The sequence below is a fragment of the Bubalus kerabau genome, chromosome 17 (assembly GCF_029407905.1).
Source record: "Bubalus kerabau isolate K-KA32 ecotype Philippines breed swamp buffalo chromosome 17, PCC_UOA_SB_1v2, whole genome shotgun sequence".
NCBI lineage: Eukaryota > Metazoa > Chordata > Mammalia > Artiodactyla > Bovidae > Bubalus > Bubalus kerabau.
The window spans coordinates 36830545-36848558 of record NC_073640.1 but is presented as its reverse complement, the minus strand read 5'-3'; the positions used below and the strand labels follow the sequence as shown (position 1 = coordinate 36848558).

Here is an 18014-nt window from a genome sequence, read left to right as displayed (position 1 = left end):
ACAGGATCAATTTCCCATTGACTTTCAGGCCCATCTCAGACACAGTGTAATTCTTGTCTGAGGGCTTATAAAGGCCATTGACTGTCTTATAAAAGATTTAAACACTTGCCTTGTGGCATGCAGGAGCTCTATCTATCACAAGGCCTTTTTGACAATTCGAGGGGGTAGCCTTGAATTGGGGGAGGGGTCTTTGGCATTCCCACAGCAAACAGACAATGTCTTCTGGACTGGGCTGTGGATGGGTCAATAGCAGGACCCTCCTAATTCTTCACCCAGGGGGTTCTTCTCCACAGGGAGTCAGGCTCCTCTTGCTGAGTCTTGCAAACAAATCACAAATCACACAAGATAGTCCTCCTGTGGGATAAGCATGGCCTCTCTTGGAACACAGGGAACACAGCTGGACACAATTGGAAGCAGAGGCCTGTTTATCTTTCACAAAGGATTTTCTAGATAATGCCCAGAACCATAATAATGATCTTGGCCACTTGGTTAGTTCTATTCTGTAAGTCGTGTCCTCTTTTTAACTGACAGAATGACTCTGGATGATCATATCTGACTCTGGAGCTGTGATGGTCATATTCATCTTAAAGAGAAACTGAGTTTCAAAGAGGTGAGGTGTGTGTTCCACCAAGAGAATCTCAGTTTTCAGGCAAAGCAGTATTTTCCGACTTTCCTGTCTCCTACGCTCCTGCAGCCCATTCTGTCTCTGTCCATTCACTGTGTAGCCAGCCCCGTAGTGCTTCCAAGGGAAAGAGAGAGGAAAGGGCTGATAGGATTTCTGTCCTGGAAGAGCTTGGTCGAGTGGGCTTGTGTAGACAGGGAGCTGGGTGGTTGCGTTTCAGCGTGTTTTGGGCTGTCATGACTTTTTATGGTCAAGGAAAATGGGAGCAGAGGGAATGGGATGGTGAGAGCTCTTGGAGGGGCACAGGAGAATGGGTGGTCAGTCAAGTGTGGCATCAGAAGGCAAGCACGGCACTGAGACATGAGAGCACACAGCCTCCTGGGAGAACTGTGAGTGACGTGTTAGAGAAAAGGCTCGTGATGTGCAGGGTGCGGGCTGACAGAGGAGAGTGGTCTGGCCTCCTCACCCTCACTGATGGCATCTCCTGCTCCTCCCCATCTTATTCACTTTCTTCTGTCCATGCTGGCCTCTGAGCTGTTTCCCCAGCACTCCTCAGGGCCTTTGCACTGGCTCTTCCCACTGCCTGGCCTGGTCTTCGCTGGACATGCTTGAGACTCACAACCCCAACTGCTTCAAGTCTTTGCCTCAATGTCCTTTTCTCAGTCAGGGTGATTCTGATGACCTAGCTGACACTTTTCACTTCCCTGCACTCTAGATTTCCTTCCTCCATCACTCATCTTCTTTTTTCCAACAGCACTTACTGCCTCCTAGCATACCATATGATCAACAAACTTCTGATGATGATTACTTTTTGTTTTCTCCATCAGCTAGAATGTAAGCTCCTTGGCAGCAGGAGTCATTGTTTCTGATTTATTGCAAGTGCCTAGAACTGTGCCTGGAGTGGAGGAGATACTCAATAAACATTTAAGTAGATGAATGGATGTATGACTAACCTTCAGTGGGTAGCATGCGGAAGGGTTGGGATTTGGAGTTGTAAATAATGAGGGGGGCCTGGGCTATATTGAGGACAGTGGACCTGAAGGAGGTTAAACAGAGGAGTTACATGGTTATGGTTTGTTTTAGAGAGGCCCCTCCAGAGACCTTGGGTGGTGATGAGGAGGGGCAGATGGGGATTGGGGGAGAACCAGGGAGACACATTCCAGGTGAGAGAGGAGGAGGTCCTGAGCCCTCCCAGGTGAATGTAGGGGCTGGGGAAAGGGGGACATCTCAGGGGGACTGGACAGACATGAGTCTGTGGCTGCTTGGAAAGCAGGACTGAAGTTGATTCTTCAGCTTGAAGTTGAGTGGGTGCATGGAGAATCTGGTCGTTCATTGACTCTGAGACCACGACTCGGGGAAAGCATGTCATGTAAAGTGTGTGTGTGTGTGTGTGTTGGTGAGGGAGGCAGGTCCATGCTGGACTGCAGGCTGTGCTGACCATGTCAGGACATTGTGCATTGACTTGGAAGTTGGGAGTCCTTTACCTTGGAGCTAACCAGGTCACCAGAGGCCTCCAATGATGTGGAATTATTAACTGGATCAGTAGAAAGATGGTGGGGAAATCAAGGTTAGAATTAGCATTCTAGGGTGGACGGAATGCCTCTGGTGAGAACACTTTCTGACTCAGAGAGGAGCTCAGTGCTTCTCAGGTTAGAACAGGGAGTGTGAGGTTATTTCCCATGGGGCTACGCTCAGGGCACGTGCTTCTGCTTCCTCCTGCTTCCTCCTTCATCCTGAGCATCCTATGCTGGGGGCATCCCATCCCTACTCCTCTTCTTGGGCCCTTCCATCATCTCCTCTGCCTCACCTTCCTGCTCATCACACATCTGTGTGGCTGCCTGTGGCCTCCAGGCCTTTGCAGGCATCACAGCCTCTGTGCTGAGTCATAGACAGCCCAGCTCCTAAAGGGCTTCTCATATTGGACCACGTGGACCCTGGAGTCCAGACACCCCATGCCACAGTGGTAAGAGACCAGGTTCCAATCCAAGTTCTGCTCCTGGACATGGGACCTAAGGAAAGTCCCCTTTCCTTGAAAAATTTCAGAGTTCTCATCTGGAAAGGAGCATAATCATGACTGCCCCATCTGTCTAGGTCATAGTGTTGAGGGTTGAGGGTTGGAACTAACAATGGGGCATGCAATGGGAAGGGGGATGGACCCGTTGATTCGGAACTTGCAGATATCCTATGAGATGGCATCTGGTTCTTAAGGAAGTTGCCTCTCACAGCATCTCTGTTAAGTGGTGTCTTCTGTATGACAACCATCTCAAGAAACGACTGCATACAATTTGTTCCTGGAAAAGATGTTTCTATTACTCTATACAAGTATTCCACTTTGGGCCACATTTGATGAATTTCCTCTGAAAGTTAAAAAAAAATTACTTTCTCTCCTACTAAAAGCATTATTTTTGTTTCAAAAGAGGGAAATGAATATGTGCCCTGACTGAGGGGAGCTCATGTCCATGTAGATTCCCGGTCACCTTGCTTTAGTTAGCCCTCAATGTCACCGCTGTAGGTCCTAAAGGGCCTTTCTTGTGCACGGGCATGGTAGTGCAGGTGTGGCCCCGCGAGGCAGTGGGAACGGTGTCGGAATGGCAAGTCGGGAGAGTAACAGTCCCATTTTCCCTCCCTGGCATGGAGTAGGGGCCAGATTAGAATCTCTGGACAAATTTGGAAGTCCAGAACACAACACAGAGTGGGATGGAGAACTGGGAAGGATTTAAAAGCTATTAAGCAGGTAGAGTCAGAGCTGATGGAACTTTAAATTAGCAGCCGGGAGAAGGCAAGACTAGAAGAGGGTCGAGTGCAGCTGCAGGTTCGTTATTGACCTTCTTAGAGTAATTTCATGGCCAGTGGAGGTGAGGAAGCGGGGTGAGGAGTGTGGGCAGCTCTTTGGAGAAGCTTGTCTCTGTGAGGGGCAGGAGTCGAGGAGAGAGGGTCAAGGGGGATTTGTCTTCTCTTTTTAAAGTATGAGAAGCCTGTGCATGTGTGTATGCTGAGGGGAAGGGGTGTTTGGTAAGGGGAAGCCTGGAAGCACAGAATATAGAAGTGATAACTGATGGGTGAGACTCAAGAGTGATGCCTGGTGCAGAGGAGGGTGGAAGCAAGTCCCTCTTCTCCCGAGGAGGACCTGAGAAAAAGAGATGGCGGCTTCAAAATGCACAGGCAGTGACACAGAACTTTGAGAGAGTTTATACCTAATCCCTCTATTGTCACTTGGAAGCAGGAAGCCAAGCACTCTGCTGTGGGACTGGTTCTTGAGGACAGTGGAGCTGATCTTCTTAGAGCGATGGAGGGGTTGGCCTGGGAAACCAAGGTGTGTTGATAGGATAATACATTGGTGTTTCCCTGACTATGGGGGAATTGATTACACTCTTGGATCCTCAGTTTTCTTTTCTGAGCAGTGGGGTTTTGTAACGATTTGGCACAGTGTTCATGAGAAAGCAGTGGGAAAATATTAAGAGCCTGGCACAGTGTCTGGCACATGGCCACCTCCAAACCAGTTGATTCCTCCTCCCCTAGATCCTGTGCATATATACTTTTAAATTTACTTATTTTTAATTGAAAGATAATTGCTTTACAATATTGTGTTGGTTTTCTGCCATACATCAACATGAATCAGCCACAGGCATACATATGTCCCCTCCCTCTTGAACCTCCCTCTCATCTCCCATCCCTTTAGGTTGTCACAGAGCCCCAGTTTGAGTTCCCTGAGTCATACAGCAGATTCCCACTGGCTGTTTATTTTACATAGATCCTATATATTTTTTTTAACAGTGGTTGGGTCATGACCTCCAACATGAGGAGGGACTCTGTGGGGCAGCCCCAGGGGCAGAGGGTTGGTTTAGGGCTTGCTTGGGTTCTTCTGGGCATGTGCCAGAGGCACTGAGGAGCCTGACAGGCCCAGAGAATGGTTAATCTGATGGATTGTAAGAGTGGGATGAAGAGAAAGATTAAGCTGAGAGGTGGTGTGCACAAGGTGAGCCGCTCAAGGGGCTGGGCATCATGGTAAAGTCAGACAGAAGATGGCAGGCGATTCAAGTTGCTAAGAAGATGAAGGCTGGGGTCAGATATTTGATTTTAAGATTTCAGAGCCAGAAACTTTCTGAGTGATCTTAAGATCTAGGGTATGGCAGCCGATGTGGAGGTAAAAATGGTCACTAACATGCTGAACAGAGGGTGAATGCTTTGGATGGGTTTTCTCATTAAATCTAACAATCCCTATTTTACAGAGGAGGAGCCAGGGCGCAGAGGGAAGAAGCAGCTTGATCAAGGAGTCACATCGGGTCATGGCTGGAGGCTGGGATGTGAAGGTGGGTGATCTGTTCCACTCTCAACTGCTACTCATAACACCCTGATAGCAGCTGGCTGAGTCAACTCTGTCCAGGCTGGTTGGGGTGGAGAGGAAGATGATAATATGGGGACTGAGTCTTAGTGTGAAGTGTGGACCATACCCAGTGACAGCTGAAGCGTCACTCTGCCCCCAAGCTCTACCACCATCCACACTGGTCAAGTCCGCTCTGGGCTTCAAAAGGGTTGATAGGCTTCCCGTTGGGCATTTACTCCCCCTGGCGATGGGCACTCAGCTTTCTGGTGCTGAGGCTCTGTGCCTGGTAACTGGAGGCCGGCCCTGGCACAGGATATCAGGTCACAACCATCAGTGGTGAGAAGTGGAGCAGGGGAGGGATCAGCCTTGAAATGGCCCCACTACTATTATAGTGGGGAGCGCCCCCTGCTCCCATCAGAAAAGCAGAGCTGAGCAGGGCATGCATTGACCTGGGGAAGTGAGTGGCTGCTGTGTTCTTTCTCACATTCCCTTTCGGGCCAGGATGTAGAGTCTCCCTGAGCCCATATGTCCCAAGAGGTGTCAGTACCCCGAACATGTGTCTTTGGAATAATCCTCGTAGTGCAGTCTGGATCCAGGCGAGTGATACCTGGAATACTCTGGTTGTTTATCAACTTTGTCCAATTACCTCGATTGGTTCTTTCCTTTCCCTTGTTCTAGTTGAAATATTTTTTCCTGTTTATCCCATCATTTAAGAATGTAGCATGGCGAGGTAGAAATATCTGTATTCACTTGTTTGCCTTCGTGCGTGCTAAGTTGCCTCAGTCATGTCCAACTCTTTGTGACCCCATGGACTCCTCTCTCCATGGAAATTTCCAGTCCAGAACAGTGGAGCGGGTTGCCATTTCCTCCTCCAGGGGGTCTTCCCAACCCAGGAATTAAACCTGAGTCTCGTACAGCTTCTGCATTGGCAGGTGGGTTCTTTACCACTGAGCCATCCAGGAAACACATTCGCTTGCTTATTTGGCAGCTGTGTTTTGGTTCCTTCAACAGATACTGGAACATGGGTTTTGGAAGAAGGAGGGCTTGGCTTTAATCCTTGTTGTGCTGTCCTTGTGGGCAGTGGCCACATCATGACACATTTTGGATGTCACCGACGAGCTGCTTTTAACCTGGAAATGATAGGGGTGCTCTGTGACCATGGAGGAATTGGTTACACTCTTGGAGTCTCAGTTTCCTTTTCTAGGCAATGGGTTTTTTTTTGTTTGTTTGTTTTTAGCAACTTGGCACAGTGTTCATGAGAAAGCAATGAGAAAATATTATTAAGATGTGTCATATGGCCATATCCAAACCTGTGATTTCTCCTCTCCTACATCCCATTCATTTTTTAACTGACAGAGCAGTGCCATTTCCCCAGAGGAACAGGTGTCCTGGCTGCATTGCGTTTTCTGTGTCTGCATGGTGGGCACCGTATTGATGCTGATGACGAAGGTCACTTCAGCCATGGGTGCCCATGAGTCCAGTTAACCCAGCTGAAAGGTGACATTTTTGATTGGAACAGAAAGAGAGGTGTAAAGAGCTCATTTCAGAGCCCGCTGCTTTAGTTCCTAGCGGCAAAGCTCTAGCCTCCCTCCCTCATCCGCCTAGTTCTGCTGGTCTGGAACGGGCCCGGTCAAGGGATGTGGTGGGACCTGCTTGGCCGGCGTTTGCACACCAATCCTTGACGTTGGGATTGACCCAGGTGTGAAACAGTCCGTGACGCCTTACAATTTAGGAAGCTGCAATTGCATTCTTCACACCAGATGCGTTTTACAGATGAGCCAGGCCTTTTCTCTGCAGGCAGCTTCCATTTCAGCAATTCTGGACCTGAAGTAAAGTCACGGGGTCCAAGGCAGCCCATGCTCACTTGGGCTTTGCGGGAAGTCAGCGTCCTGTCTTGGCCTCACCAGGCATTTCAGCTCGGATGTTGTACCATCGGGCTGCATGTCATGTTTCTGCTTGCACATGGCGTGACATTTGTTCAAACAGGAGAGGCACTGTGGTTCTGGGGAAGTAGCAAAGAATTTGAGTGATGCCGCCTGGGGGTGACGTCTGGCTTTCGAGCTCTCTAAGTCTCTATTAGGCCAAAGCCACACAGTGCTTATGAAGTCCAACTGTATAACTGTGTGTGAAGATACAAGGAATGATAAGAGCTCTGTAGATGTTACTGTTTTATTTATGATTATCCTTCAGTTTATAGACCCACATCCACATTTGGAGGTTAGGCTACGGGAATGTCACAGATTATTTGTTAAAATATTATTAATCGCTCAGGCACCATGGAGTAAGCATGGCTTAATATTTACACACTTGTTATTTACCTTTAAAACCAGTATTTGATTGGTCTGGTCAGGTGACCTTTGAGTGAGTGGGAAATTTGGGGAATCTATTTTCAGGGATTTTTTTTTTCTGTTCATTTTAGTTGTGTTTAAAAAGTCATTGCATCATCCTCAAAGACTTTAATGGAGATTAAGTGAATGAAATTCCCAGTCTTGTCAATGATAATTACAAAAACAATGCCCGAACTGTCAGATTTGATGCACTTGGAATGGCAGAAAAAGCCACCGACGGGGCCTCAGAGTGGAAGCTGATGATTGCCAAGATCCCCCTTCTGCCTGTGTCTGCCTGCCTGCAGCAGCCCTCAGCCCAGACCCCAGTCCTCACTGCAGACCCCTGCCCTCCATCTGTTGCCCACGGGGCTTCCAGGGGCTGAGTCATGCCCGCTCTGTCTGATACTTCCCCCCACCCCCAGTTTTCTCCCACTCATGATCTGTGTTCCAGTGTTTCTGTACTTTCACTGTGCACATTTGTTTTGGTTAAGACTAGCACCCCTGAGGAGCACCTCTGGGAGAGGGCTACCATCAGTGAGATGGTCCATACTGTTCCTCTTACAAGAATGACCCACCTTCTGAACTTTATTCAGTGCCAGTCCACTTTCTACAGAGATTTGTCCTAAACAGTCCAGAGGGGGACCTGCACCCCTTCAAGTGATTCACTGTGCCAACTCAGAGCCAGTTGGAAAATTTTCACAATATGACTTGCTTTTGACATTGATGAGATTCTAGTAACTAACTGATGCTGAAGCTGAAGCTGCAATACTTTGAACACCTGATATGAAGAGCTGACTCATTGGAAAAGACCCTGATGCTGGGAAAGATTGGAGACAGACGACAGAGGATGAGATGGTTGGATGGCATTACTGACTCAATGGACGTGAACGTGAAGTCGCTCCATCATGTCTGACTCTTTGAAACCCCATGGACTGTAGACTGCCAGGCTCCTCCATCCGTCGGATTTCCCAGGCAAGAATACTGGAGTGGGTTGCCATTTCCTTCTCCAGGGGATCTTCCCGACCCAGGGATCAAACCCGGGTCTCCCACATTGCAGGTAGACTCTTTACCTTCTGAGCCACCAGTAGACATGAGTGAGCAAACTCCAGGAGATAGTGAAGGATAGGGAGGGGGTCACAAAGAGTCAGACACAACTGAGCGATGGAACAACAACAATAAACTATGTACCCTCCCCCTACCCGATTCCCATTAGGAACAATTGCCCTTCTTAGACACGTTCTTTTGGTCCCTCCACACTTACCTCATCTATCCTATAGACTGTGAACAAGCATATTTGACCCCATGTAAATACTTAGGTCCTGTCATAACCTCTGCACAGAACATACCTTCAATGAAATTCATCAAGTGCATTCATATTTTGGCTTCGTGTGGATCTTCAGGGACCCAGACCATTGACTCGGGAACCTACCCAAATGATGGTAACCAGGCTGCCCGTCTCTGGTGCATATGAAGTAAGACAGGGCATGAGGGCAATGATGAGATGAGGTCAGTTTAGAACGGTGTATGAGTTTTCTATTGCTGAAACAACTCACTACAAGCTAAGTGACTGAATACAGCACACATTTACTCTCTTACCTCCCTGTCGGGTAGAAGTCTGGCACAGTCTCATTGGACTGAAATCAAGGGGTCAGCAGGGCCACATTCCTCTCTAGAAGCTCCAGGGGAGAATCTATTCCTTGCCTTTTACAGCTTCTAGAGATGAAAACCCACTCCAGTATTCTTGCCGGGAAAATCCCATGGACAGAAGAGTCTGACGGGCTACGGTCCTTGGGGTCACAAAGAGTTGGACACGACTGAATAACTGAGCACACGCATATAGGCTGCCTGCATCCCTGCTTCCCAGTCCCACTTTTCCATCTAACTGTGTGGCATCTCTCTGACCATTCTTCTGCCATCATCTCTTCCCCTGACTCTCCCTCCTGCCCCACTCTTCTGCTTTTAAGGGTCTTTGGGATTATGTTGGGCCTTTCTGGATAATCCAGGATAATATCGAATATCTCTATCTTAAGGTCAGTTTATTAGCAGTCTTCATTCTGTCTGCAAGCTTAATTCCCCTTCACTATGTAACCTAACATATTTACATATTCCAGGGATTAGGGCATTTTTGAAGGAGGCATTTTTTGCCTACCACAGATAGAGACTAGGAAATATGATACCTGAATTCACTTTGCCTTTACCCAGAGTGAAAGCATTCAAACATGTAAAAGACATGCACATCATGAGAAAATAGGGGTCATGGCCAGGATAGCTGCTGCTGCTACTCCTGCTAAGTCGCTTCAGTCGTGTCTGACTCTTCGCGACCCCATGGACTGCAGCCCACCAGGCTCCTCCATCCATGGGATTCTCTAGGCAAGAGTACTGGAGTGGGGTGCCATTGCCTTCTCTGTGGCCAGGATAGACTCCCTGGCAAATCACTCAGCCCACCAACCATCAAGCACCCACCCAAACAGCATGATTTACTGATGCCTGGTACATACTAGAGATTCTGAGGCAGCTGTCTGTAGTCATGGGGTGTGAGAGAAGAGGACATAAAGAGACAAAACACTGATGAAGGCATCAGAGAGGAGTGGGTACATCAGCAGACGCTTGAAGGAGACAGAGGTCAGATGAAGATGTTCTCTGGACAAAGTAGGGAGAGTGTTTCTGGCAGAGGGCACAGGGTGGACAGAGTATAGAGGTAAAGACTGGCACAGCATGTTCCAGTATTGGCCGACATCTCTCTTTTTGCCATCATGGACCCTGTGGAGGCCTCCTGGGATCATGACTTCTAAAATGCCAGTTATGTCTAGAAGGCTGTGACCTAGGGCATTTTGGCTGGCAGTAAGCAAGGTCTTCCAAATTAGAGAGAGTACACACCTCTTCTTAAAACTGAAAATGTTTATGCCTGAAATGAACCCACATTTTATTTAGGGAAAACAAAATCGTGACTTCTGGAGACACACCAAACAAAACCAGAGTCATCCAGGGAGAGGTAACCCACCTCTCTGGAGCAGTAGCCTGGTTTATGCTAAATTCTGAAGCAGTGTTCACAGAATCCACGTGGGGTAGCATCCCTTGGAGATTTAACTTGTTTAAAAGTAAGCAAATAAAATTCAGGGGAAAAAAGGAATCAGACAGTTGTTTGATGTGATTTTGGAGGACAGTTAATAGTAGAGAATGATAAGAGGTAGGTGGAGTTAAAGGCTGTATCCTGTGTCCTCAAAACCCGTGTATCGAAGTCCTGACTCCTGGGACCTCACAATGTGACTGTGTTGGAGATATGGTCTTTAAAGAGATAGTGAAGATAAGATGAGGTCATTAGGGCAGATCCTAATTCAATGTGATGATCATCCTTATAAAGGAAATTAGGACACACACACGTGGAAGACCGTGTGAAGACAAAGGGAGAAGTTGATCCTCTATAAACCAAAGAGAGAGGTCAGCCCTTCTCACAGTTTGATCTCAGTCTCCTAGCCATCTTGAATCATAAAAAAAAAAAAAAAATCTGTTGTTTAAGACACCCAGTCTGCAGTGCTCTGTTATGGCAGCCCTAGAAAACGTATAGAGTAGATCATAAAAGTCATAAAAATTACTGAATGCCCTGTGACCTGGATGATGCTGTGATGCACCACTCAGATCTCCTTTCCAGTCTGATGGCCTTCTTCCTCCAAGTGCTGGAAATATAGCTGGCAGACAGCCTTCAGCTATCAGCCTCTTTCAGGAAAATGGATTGTCCAGTTGCCTTGTCTCCAAGGTCACGCCTCCTTTTTCAGGGTGTTCTGTGTCCAAGACTTGTTGACATGTGCATATTAAGGCTTGGTCCCTTTGACCAAATTGGTTCAACTCCAAAAGGTCACCTGGCTTCAGAGCTCCCCTTAGAGTTGACCAAGGCCTCTGTTGGGACTGCATCCTGGCTTCTCAGCTTCCTTTCAATTCTTATTTCTTCCCACATTGCCCTTCCACATGAATTGATCCCAAGGCTGCTCCCCAACACACTGCTGTATGCTGACTATTGTCTCAGGAGTCTTCATCTTGAAGAATGCAATCCGTGACATGGTGGACTTTATCCTCTTGGCATTAGGGAGTTATTGAAGCATTATATTCTGATGTGGTATGATTTATACTGTGGCTGGTTTGAAGGCTAAATTAAAGAGGATGGGACATAAGCTGGTAGAACAGCTGGACAGGGCAGAGAGTAGGTAAAAGAGAAGGTGATGGAGGCCTGGTGGTAAATGGTTGTTCTTCACCTAAAGCTTTCCCTGGAGCCTCTACCTGCTATAGGAAGCTCAAAGTCATTCCAGTGTATGAAGTGCATTGTCCTGGCTTGATTGGCGTTTACACTTTGCTCACAGTATTCAAGGGAGCTCAAGTCTGGTCTCACGTTCCAAGATGTGAGAGCCAAATACGAGCTCAGATGAATGCATCATGGGTGAATAATGAGAGCTTAATGCTCTGGTACAGCCTCAGGGATTTAGAGATGAATCAGAGGATAAAATATACACTTTCTCCTTACCCCCTACAAATGCAAGTGTCTCAGGAGCTTAATCTGACATATGCAAGATCTCATACACTGGCCCTAACTACCTGTGGCTCCTCCCTCACATCACACCATGCTGAACCCTGAACACATAATTAATGCAGTTCCCTCTGACTGGACTACATTCCCTCTTGCTTTGTGACCTTCATTTACCTTATTCATCACCCAAGTCTCTTTTCTGCATTTCTTGCTTCCAAGAAACCTTTACTGGTGGCTGCCTCAGGCAGGCTGGTTTAGGTATATTTTTCCTTATTTTTATAGTCCCTCTTTCTTTCTTTCTTTTTTTTTGGACATTGGACTGTAATTCAGGACAGTAGAAACTATGTCTTCTTAGGGATTTGGAGCAAAAGAAGCACTGCAATTTTTTCCCATTTGAATTTCAACCATTAAAGGATATATGCACAAAGAACTGATTACTGAGTGGGGATCCCTTTCATCTAGTTTGATAACAGTTTTTAAACACCTGATAACCATCAAACCTAGAGATTCTAGTAAACTGTGGAGGAGCTTGTGGCTTTGACCGAGGGCCAAGTGGTATCTCCTACTTGTTACCTTATATGTATTTAAACTTCAGAATCTGCAGAGTTGAGCAAAGCACAAGAAAAGCAGCATGACCTGTAGACTCCAGGTTCCTAACCTTGCGGAATAGGAACACAGGCCTGCCTGCATCCAGCACAGAAGTCAAGTAGGGGATCAGAGAAAGAGAGAGGGGCAGTGGTGGGTTTGTGCCCTGAGAGGGATCCTGCCCTGCTGGTTTTATCATAGAGGGGACAGGAGGAGGAGAATATGTGGTACCAGGGCCTGGAGGGCAAAGGGCAAGGAAAGGAGGGGCATATCTTTGGGACAGTATCTCTGTCACTAGGAAGATGTAGCTCATTGAATCTAAATTGGCCAACTGAGCTAGACATTCCTCCTTCCACAAGAAGTGGGGAGTAAGAAGTCAGAGAGAAGACCAGAGTTCCCTCTAAGGCATTTCCCTACTTGGGAAAAGTGGACAGAAATGTGGCCTTTATGAGATGAAGTGGAAGCATGGGGGAAGGAGCACACATGACTTTCCACCCAGGCCTTTTGATCTCCATGTCCCCAGAACCCAGGATGAGACTGACCCAAAGTGGATATCAGCCCGTGCTTATTGATGGAATAGGAGAATGGATCACTCAGTGGATAAGGAGTGTTGGTTGCTCTGAGTTAGCGACCTGACTTTGAAGGGTGTTCTGGTTCCCTCTTTTGGGGGAGATAGACTAAACTCTACTATATTGAGGTAGATGCTGCAGTATGCTTCTGGGGTCCCCCTTCAATGAGGACTTACTGTCCCAGCTGCCGGAGGACTGTTGGCAGACACCCTTGATACCTGTCAGTCCCTTTAAGAACTGCAGAAAACCACCCCAAGAAGGATCGCAGATCATGTCCTTCCTTGGGGTGCCCAATCTGGTATTGAAGAGCTGCCATGGGAGTATCAAGTATTTGAGCTTAACTTGGAACAATGCTGAAGGGTCAGTTCTAACTCCTTAGCTTCCCGTGGGGTTGGCAAAATCTGCCATTGGCCTTGTAGCACAACAGAATGTCTCTCTCTGCTACTGACTTCTGTTCCCTTCCTTTCCCGTGTTTCAATCTGAAGGGCATTCTTCATAAACATCCAGCATGCTCAGCATCTTAGCATCTCCTTCCTGGGCAACATGACCTGAGACACTCTCCTATGTATACTGTGTTCTGATCTGGTTTGGGAAGAACCAGGAGTGAGTTAGCTTAAGTGAGAAGGGGCAGGTCTGGGAGTGATGGGAAAAGGGGGCCCAGCCTTGTGCAAAATTGGATCTAGAGTAAAAGTCCCCCAACAGAATTTGTTCAAGGTCTGATTGGTGTAACTAGTGATATCTTATTGCAGTGATGCTCAAAAGTGATGCTATGTGTAATGTGGACTAGGATGATGGTGGTGACTCAGAAGCAGATCGCTGGTATTATCTGGATAAAGTGACTTGTTGGACCCTGGGCCCAATTACAGGAAACACTTTATCTCAGACAGTCAGGTAGTCCATCAGTCAACAGATAGTTCTAGAACTCTTCTTTGATGAAGTGTGCAAAGTTGGACAACAAATTCTTAAAATTACAAATATAATATAGTTATCATAGCCATTAGGGTGACCTAGAATGTGCAATGGCAACCCACTCCAGTGTTCTTGCCTGGAGAATCCCAGGGACAGAGGAGCCTAGTGGACTGCCGTCTATGGGGTCGCACAGAGTCTGACACGACTGAAGCGACTTAGCAGCAGCAGCAGCAGAATATGCAAGGTGATGGGACCCCGCTCCAGTACTCTTGCCTGGAAAATCCCATGGACGGAGGAGCCTGGTGGGCTGCAGTCCATGGGGTCGTGAAGAGTTGGACACGACTGAGCGACTTCACTTTCACTTTTCACTTTCATGCATTGGAGAAGGAAATGGCAACCCACTACAGTGTTCTTGCCTGGAGAATCCCAGGGACGGGGGAGCCTAGTGGGCTGCCGTCTAAGGGGTTGCACAGAGTCGGACACGACTGAAGCGACTTAGCAGCAGCAGCAGCAGAATGTGCAAATATGGGTATGAGTCAGATCCTTTCTGGAGAAGAATGAGGCAAATAGGAGAGAATATTTTGAACTTTAGTTGTTAAAACCGTATTCCTCAGATTGGTCATAGAGACTGAAAAAAAAACTTCCTTTTGTCCTGCCTGCATCCCAGACAGCCTCTAGGGAGTTACATTCCCCATATGTTAATTTCTTATGAATAAGTAATTCTTTAAGTACCTCCTCTGTGGTCAGTTCTGTGCTGAACACTGGAAAAAACAAAACCCAGAAACTGTGGGCCTACCCTTGTATAGCTCTCAGATTCTTGTAGGAGGCAGACACAAAAATAGAAAAAAATGGTGGCATTGGGGTTCAAGAAGATGGTTGATGACTAGAGAACCTGGGAACACGTGTGGGTGGCTTATAACCACAGCCACCCACAAAGGTCCAAGGAAGATGTGTGTGTGGCATAAACACAAGACAAGGGGGTAAAAGACCACAGAGTGACAAGATGTCCTTAACTGGGCAGAGAAGACCCAGAAAGACACTGGGTCCTGCTGAGGTCCCCATCACCCTGACATCCTAAGCATTCATGTGAAGGCAAGTCTTGGGTTTGCTTTGTCTCAGCATCTTCTGTGCCCAAGATCAGGTCTCAGATCTCTCCTCTCTCTCCACACAAGGTTCACACAGGGAATTATAGGCATTCAGTGCTTCTGGAAGTTGAAGACAGCAGAGCATTGAGAGATGAGACTAACTACCTGGGACAGGTCCCAGGTCATCAAGGACCAACCACAGTGATATCTGTAGAGTCTCTCATTTGTCCTGAGAACCAGTGACTTGAAATTGTATGTTCATCAAAATCACCTGGAAAGCTTTAAAAGAGGTAGCTCCATGGTCTAGTGCCTAGACAGTGTCTGCCAGTTGGGTTGGGGGCAATGAGAAATGGTTAGCAGCAACATATGAGAGTCAGGTCTCTGGGTTCCCAAGCTCTTAGATGTGGACTCAAGGGGAGTGATGGGGTACAGATGTCACATCCTGGTTAGCCACATCCATTGGAATCAGGTTGACTGAGCTTGCCAGTGACAGAGATTCCACATAAGAATAAAAGCTTTATGTGAGAGACCAGCATCATTTCCAAATCCTTACATTGCCCTGGCCCTAAGGGTATTAGAACAAGCTGGGAAAACTTTCAGATGTTCAAACTCCAGTAAGGAGAAACTGTTTCCTCACAAGATCATTGGTCCCATTCTGGAGTCATGTGACTGTTAGAAAGTCCTTCCCAACCCCATACCTTCCACCCATTGATTCCTATTCCATCCCTAAGTGTTGATGGGATGAGCCAGAATCTGCTGCTTGAGGCCTGTTTCAGCTGAAATTAATAATCAATGAAATCTACAGTCAATAGGCACAGGGCGAAACACATGAAGGTGACCAACCCTAATTTAATGAGAGTGATTCATCACTTCAAGCAAAGTGCTATTGGCCCCAGATATTGGAATCAGGTCTTTAGCAGGAGAACGGGGCTGCTTCGGGAGGGAGAGAATGGAAATATACACAGGACCTTGATGCATTAATTCTGCTGATGGCCCTGCACATGAAATGTGGGCCCCTCAGCAACAGAGCTGTCACTGAGCCACATTTGGAGGTCACATTTGGGTGGGAAAATGATTCACGCAATGCATTTAATATCCAGAAACAGAAGTGTTGATTATCCAGTGAAGAAAGTACTGGGCAACTCATTAAGGAACATGTTTTTGTCCCCGCACTGGCCTGAGTTTCACAATTACATCCACACCCACACAAAATGCAGATACAGTTGTGAAATGAATTTTGAAAATTGAGTCCCTTAAGATTTGCGGTTCCCATGCCAACTGTGTCTATTTGATGCCACTCGGATCTTGATTGCATAAAATATACTTCCTGTTCTAGCACTTCCATATCTTCGTAAGGGATGGGGTTGACATCCATACTTTTTCAGTGTGAAAAATAAGGCTCTATTGTTGAAGCCACCTTTGTGGGTCGTTTCTCTGCTCACAGCTGAAAGCACCTGCACTCTTCCTCCAGGCTCCTGCCTTTTGTGGGCTCTCCCTCTCAGCACGTCTTTGCGCTTTTGCATGTTCAGGGTCTCAGCCTGAAAGCTCGCCTAAACTCTTTTTCATCACTCCTCCTCCTGAACCACCACCCACCTTTTTACCCAAAACTTACTGGGTTGAGTTGCACAGTTGCATCTTTGGCCCTCTAATACTTTCCCCACTCTTCTCTTTGTAAGATGACCACCCCTCACCTCTTTTTGAACCTTCTCTTTAAAGGCTTTAGAAAGGCCTGGGTTGCCAGACCCCATAGCTGCATCCCAGCCCCCTGCTCTGGTGTCTTCGCTTTCTGTCTCTTCCCTGGAGCCTTTCTTCTGGGGGCATTCATGAATCTCTGGGCTCTGCCCTATGCCTAAGCTCTCTTTCCCTCCTTCACTCACCTAAAAGCCAGTTTACTCTGAACATCTGTGGTTCTCTTCTTCTCTTTCTCTCTAGTATTTCCTTTGTTGATCTCATCTCTGGGTTTCAGGAAAGACCTCCCTTTGAGATCCCCCTATCTCCATACCAGTCCTTATCTTTAGAACTCTGGGGGGTGGTGTCAAAGCCCACTGAATACCTCAATCCACATGTCTTGTTGCACCTCAAACACAGTACCTGAACTCAAGCTCTTTGCTTTCTCATATGACTGTTTTTACGAGGGCCTGCTGGCCTGGTTGGAGGAGGCCCAGGCCATGGCATCTGTCTCATTTTACTACTGGCTTCCTTTTCCAAGCCAGAGCCCTGCTACTAGGCCCTACCATGTCAGAACAAGGCAGAAGTCAGGCTGCCTGGACACAAGGCCCTCTGGGTGCAGGAATAATGCTTTATCTGAGTTTAATCGAGCCCATGGGGACTCCCAGGACCTTGAACAGAGCTCAAGCATCAAGTGATGTTCTTACGTCTCTTACCATAGGGCAAAGAGAGAGAAACTGGAAGACAAAGAGGCCCTGGATCTTGACTTACACAGTCTGGTGTGTCACTTCTCTTCTCTCACTAGGATGCCGAGTCTCTGGAAGCATCAGTGTTTCTTTTGCTCCATGCTTGATCGCCAGCATCCAGGACAGGGCTTGGTGGTACCTCGGGAAACATTTGTTTAGGAATATATTGAACTATTTAAGTACATTCTCAGCAGATTCTAATATAGAAATAAAAATAAATTCCAGAAACTTGAGGTTCTTGGGTGGTTCGTTCTGTCTAGTTGAGGTTTTCTATTTCAGGCTTGTTGTGCGGGAACGTCACTGTGGTCTGCGCCAGGAACCAAGGGGAGGCTCATGGCTTCTTCAGTGAGGGAGTTTCTGAATAGCCTCTGACCAAATAATATTGGAAAACCCTCAAAATATGCATACACATCAAGTGTGAACACTATACAACCATAATCAAAACCTGAGCTCTTTCTTTCTCTTTCTTTCTTTCTTTTTTTTTTTTTAGCATCAAGAGATGGTGAGTAGTGACCTAAAAGAGAAGGAAAAAATGTGGTGGGGAATACATGTATGCATATAGCTGATTCACTTTGCCATACAACATTGTAAAGTAAGTTTACTCCAGTAAAACTTTAGAAAAAATAAAAAAGAGGAAATGAACAAACCTTACAGCTGATAGAA

The 18014-nt window shown here is 47.0% G+C and overlaps 1 protein-coding gene across 47 annotated transcripts in view; it reads left to right on the top strand.

Annotated features, from left to right (window-relative positions):
* Positions 1-18014, top strand: part of LOC129631575 (uncharacterized) — a 478809-nt gene that overhangs the window by 124479 nt on the left and 336316 nt on the right. For 34 of the 47 annotated variants that reach the window (XR_008704088.1, XR_008704086.1, XR_008704087.1 and 31 more), the window contains one exon: positions 4852-4932. The exons of 1 other annotated variant lie outside the window; for it this stretch is intronic. Coding sequence is in view for 21 of the 46 variants with exons in the window: in XM_055552683.1 (XP_055408658.1) it covers positions 4852-4932 (81 nt within the window). In the remaining 25 variants the exon portion in view is untranslated. Of the gene's footprint in view, positions 1-531; positions 616-3845; positions 3936-4544; positions 4599-4851; positions 4933-17326; positions 17500-18014 lie in introns of those variants that run through there. 12 more of the 47 variants (XR_008704095.1, XR_008704102.1, XR_008704103.1 and 9 more) reach the window with 6 other exon arrangements.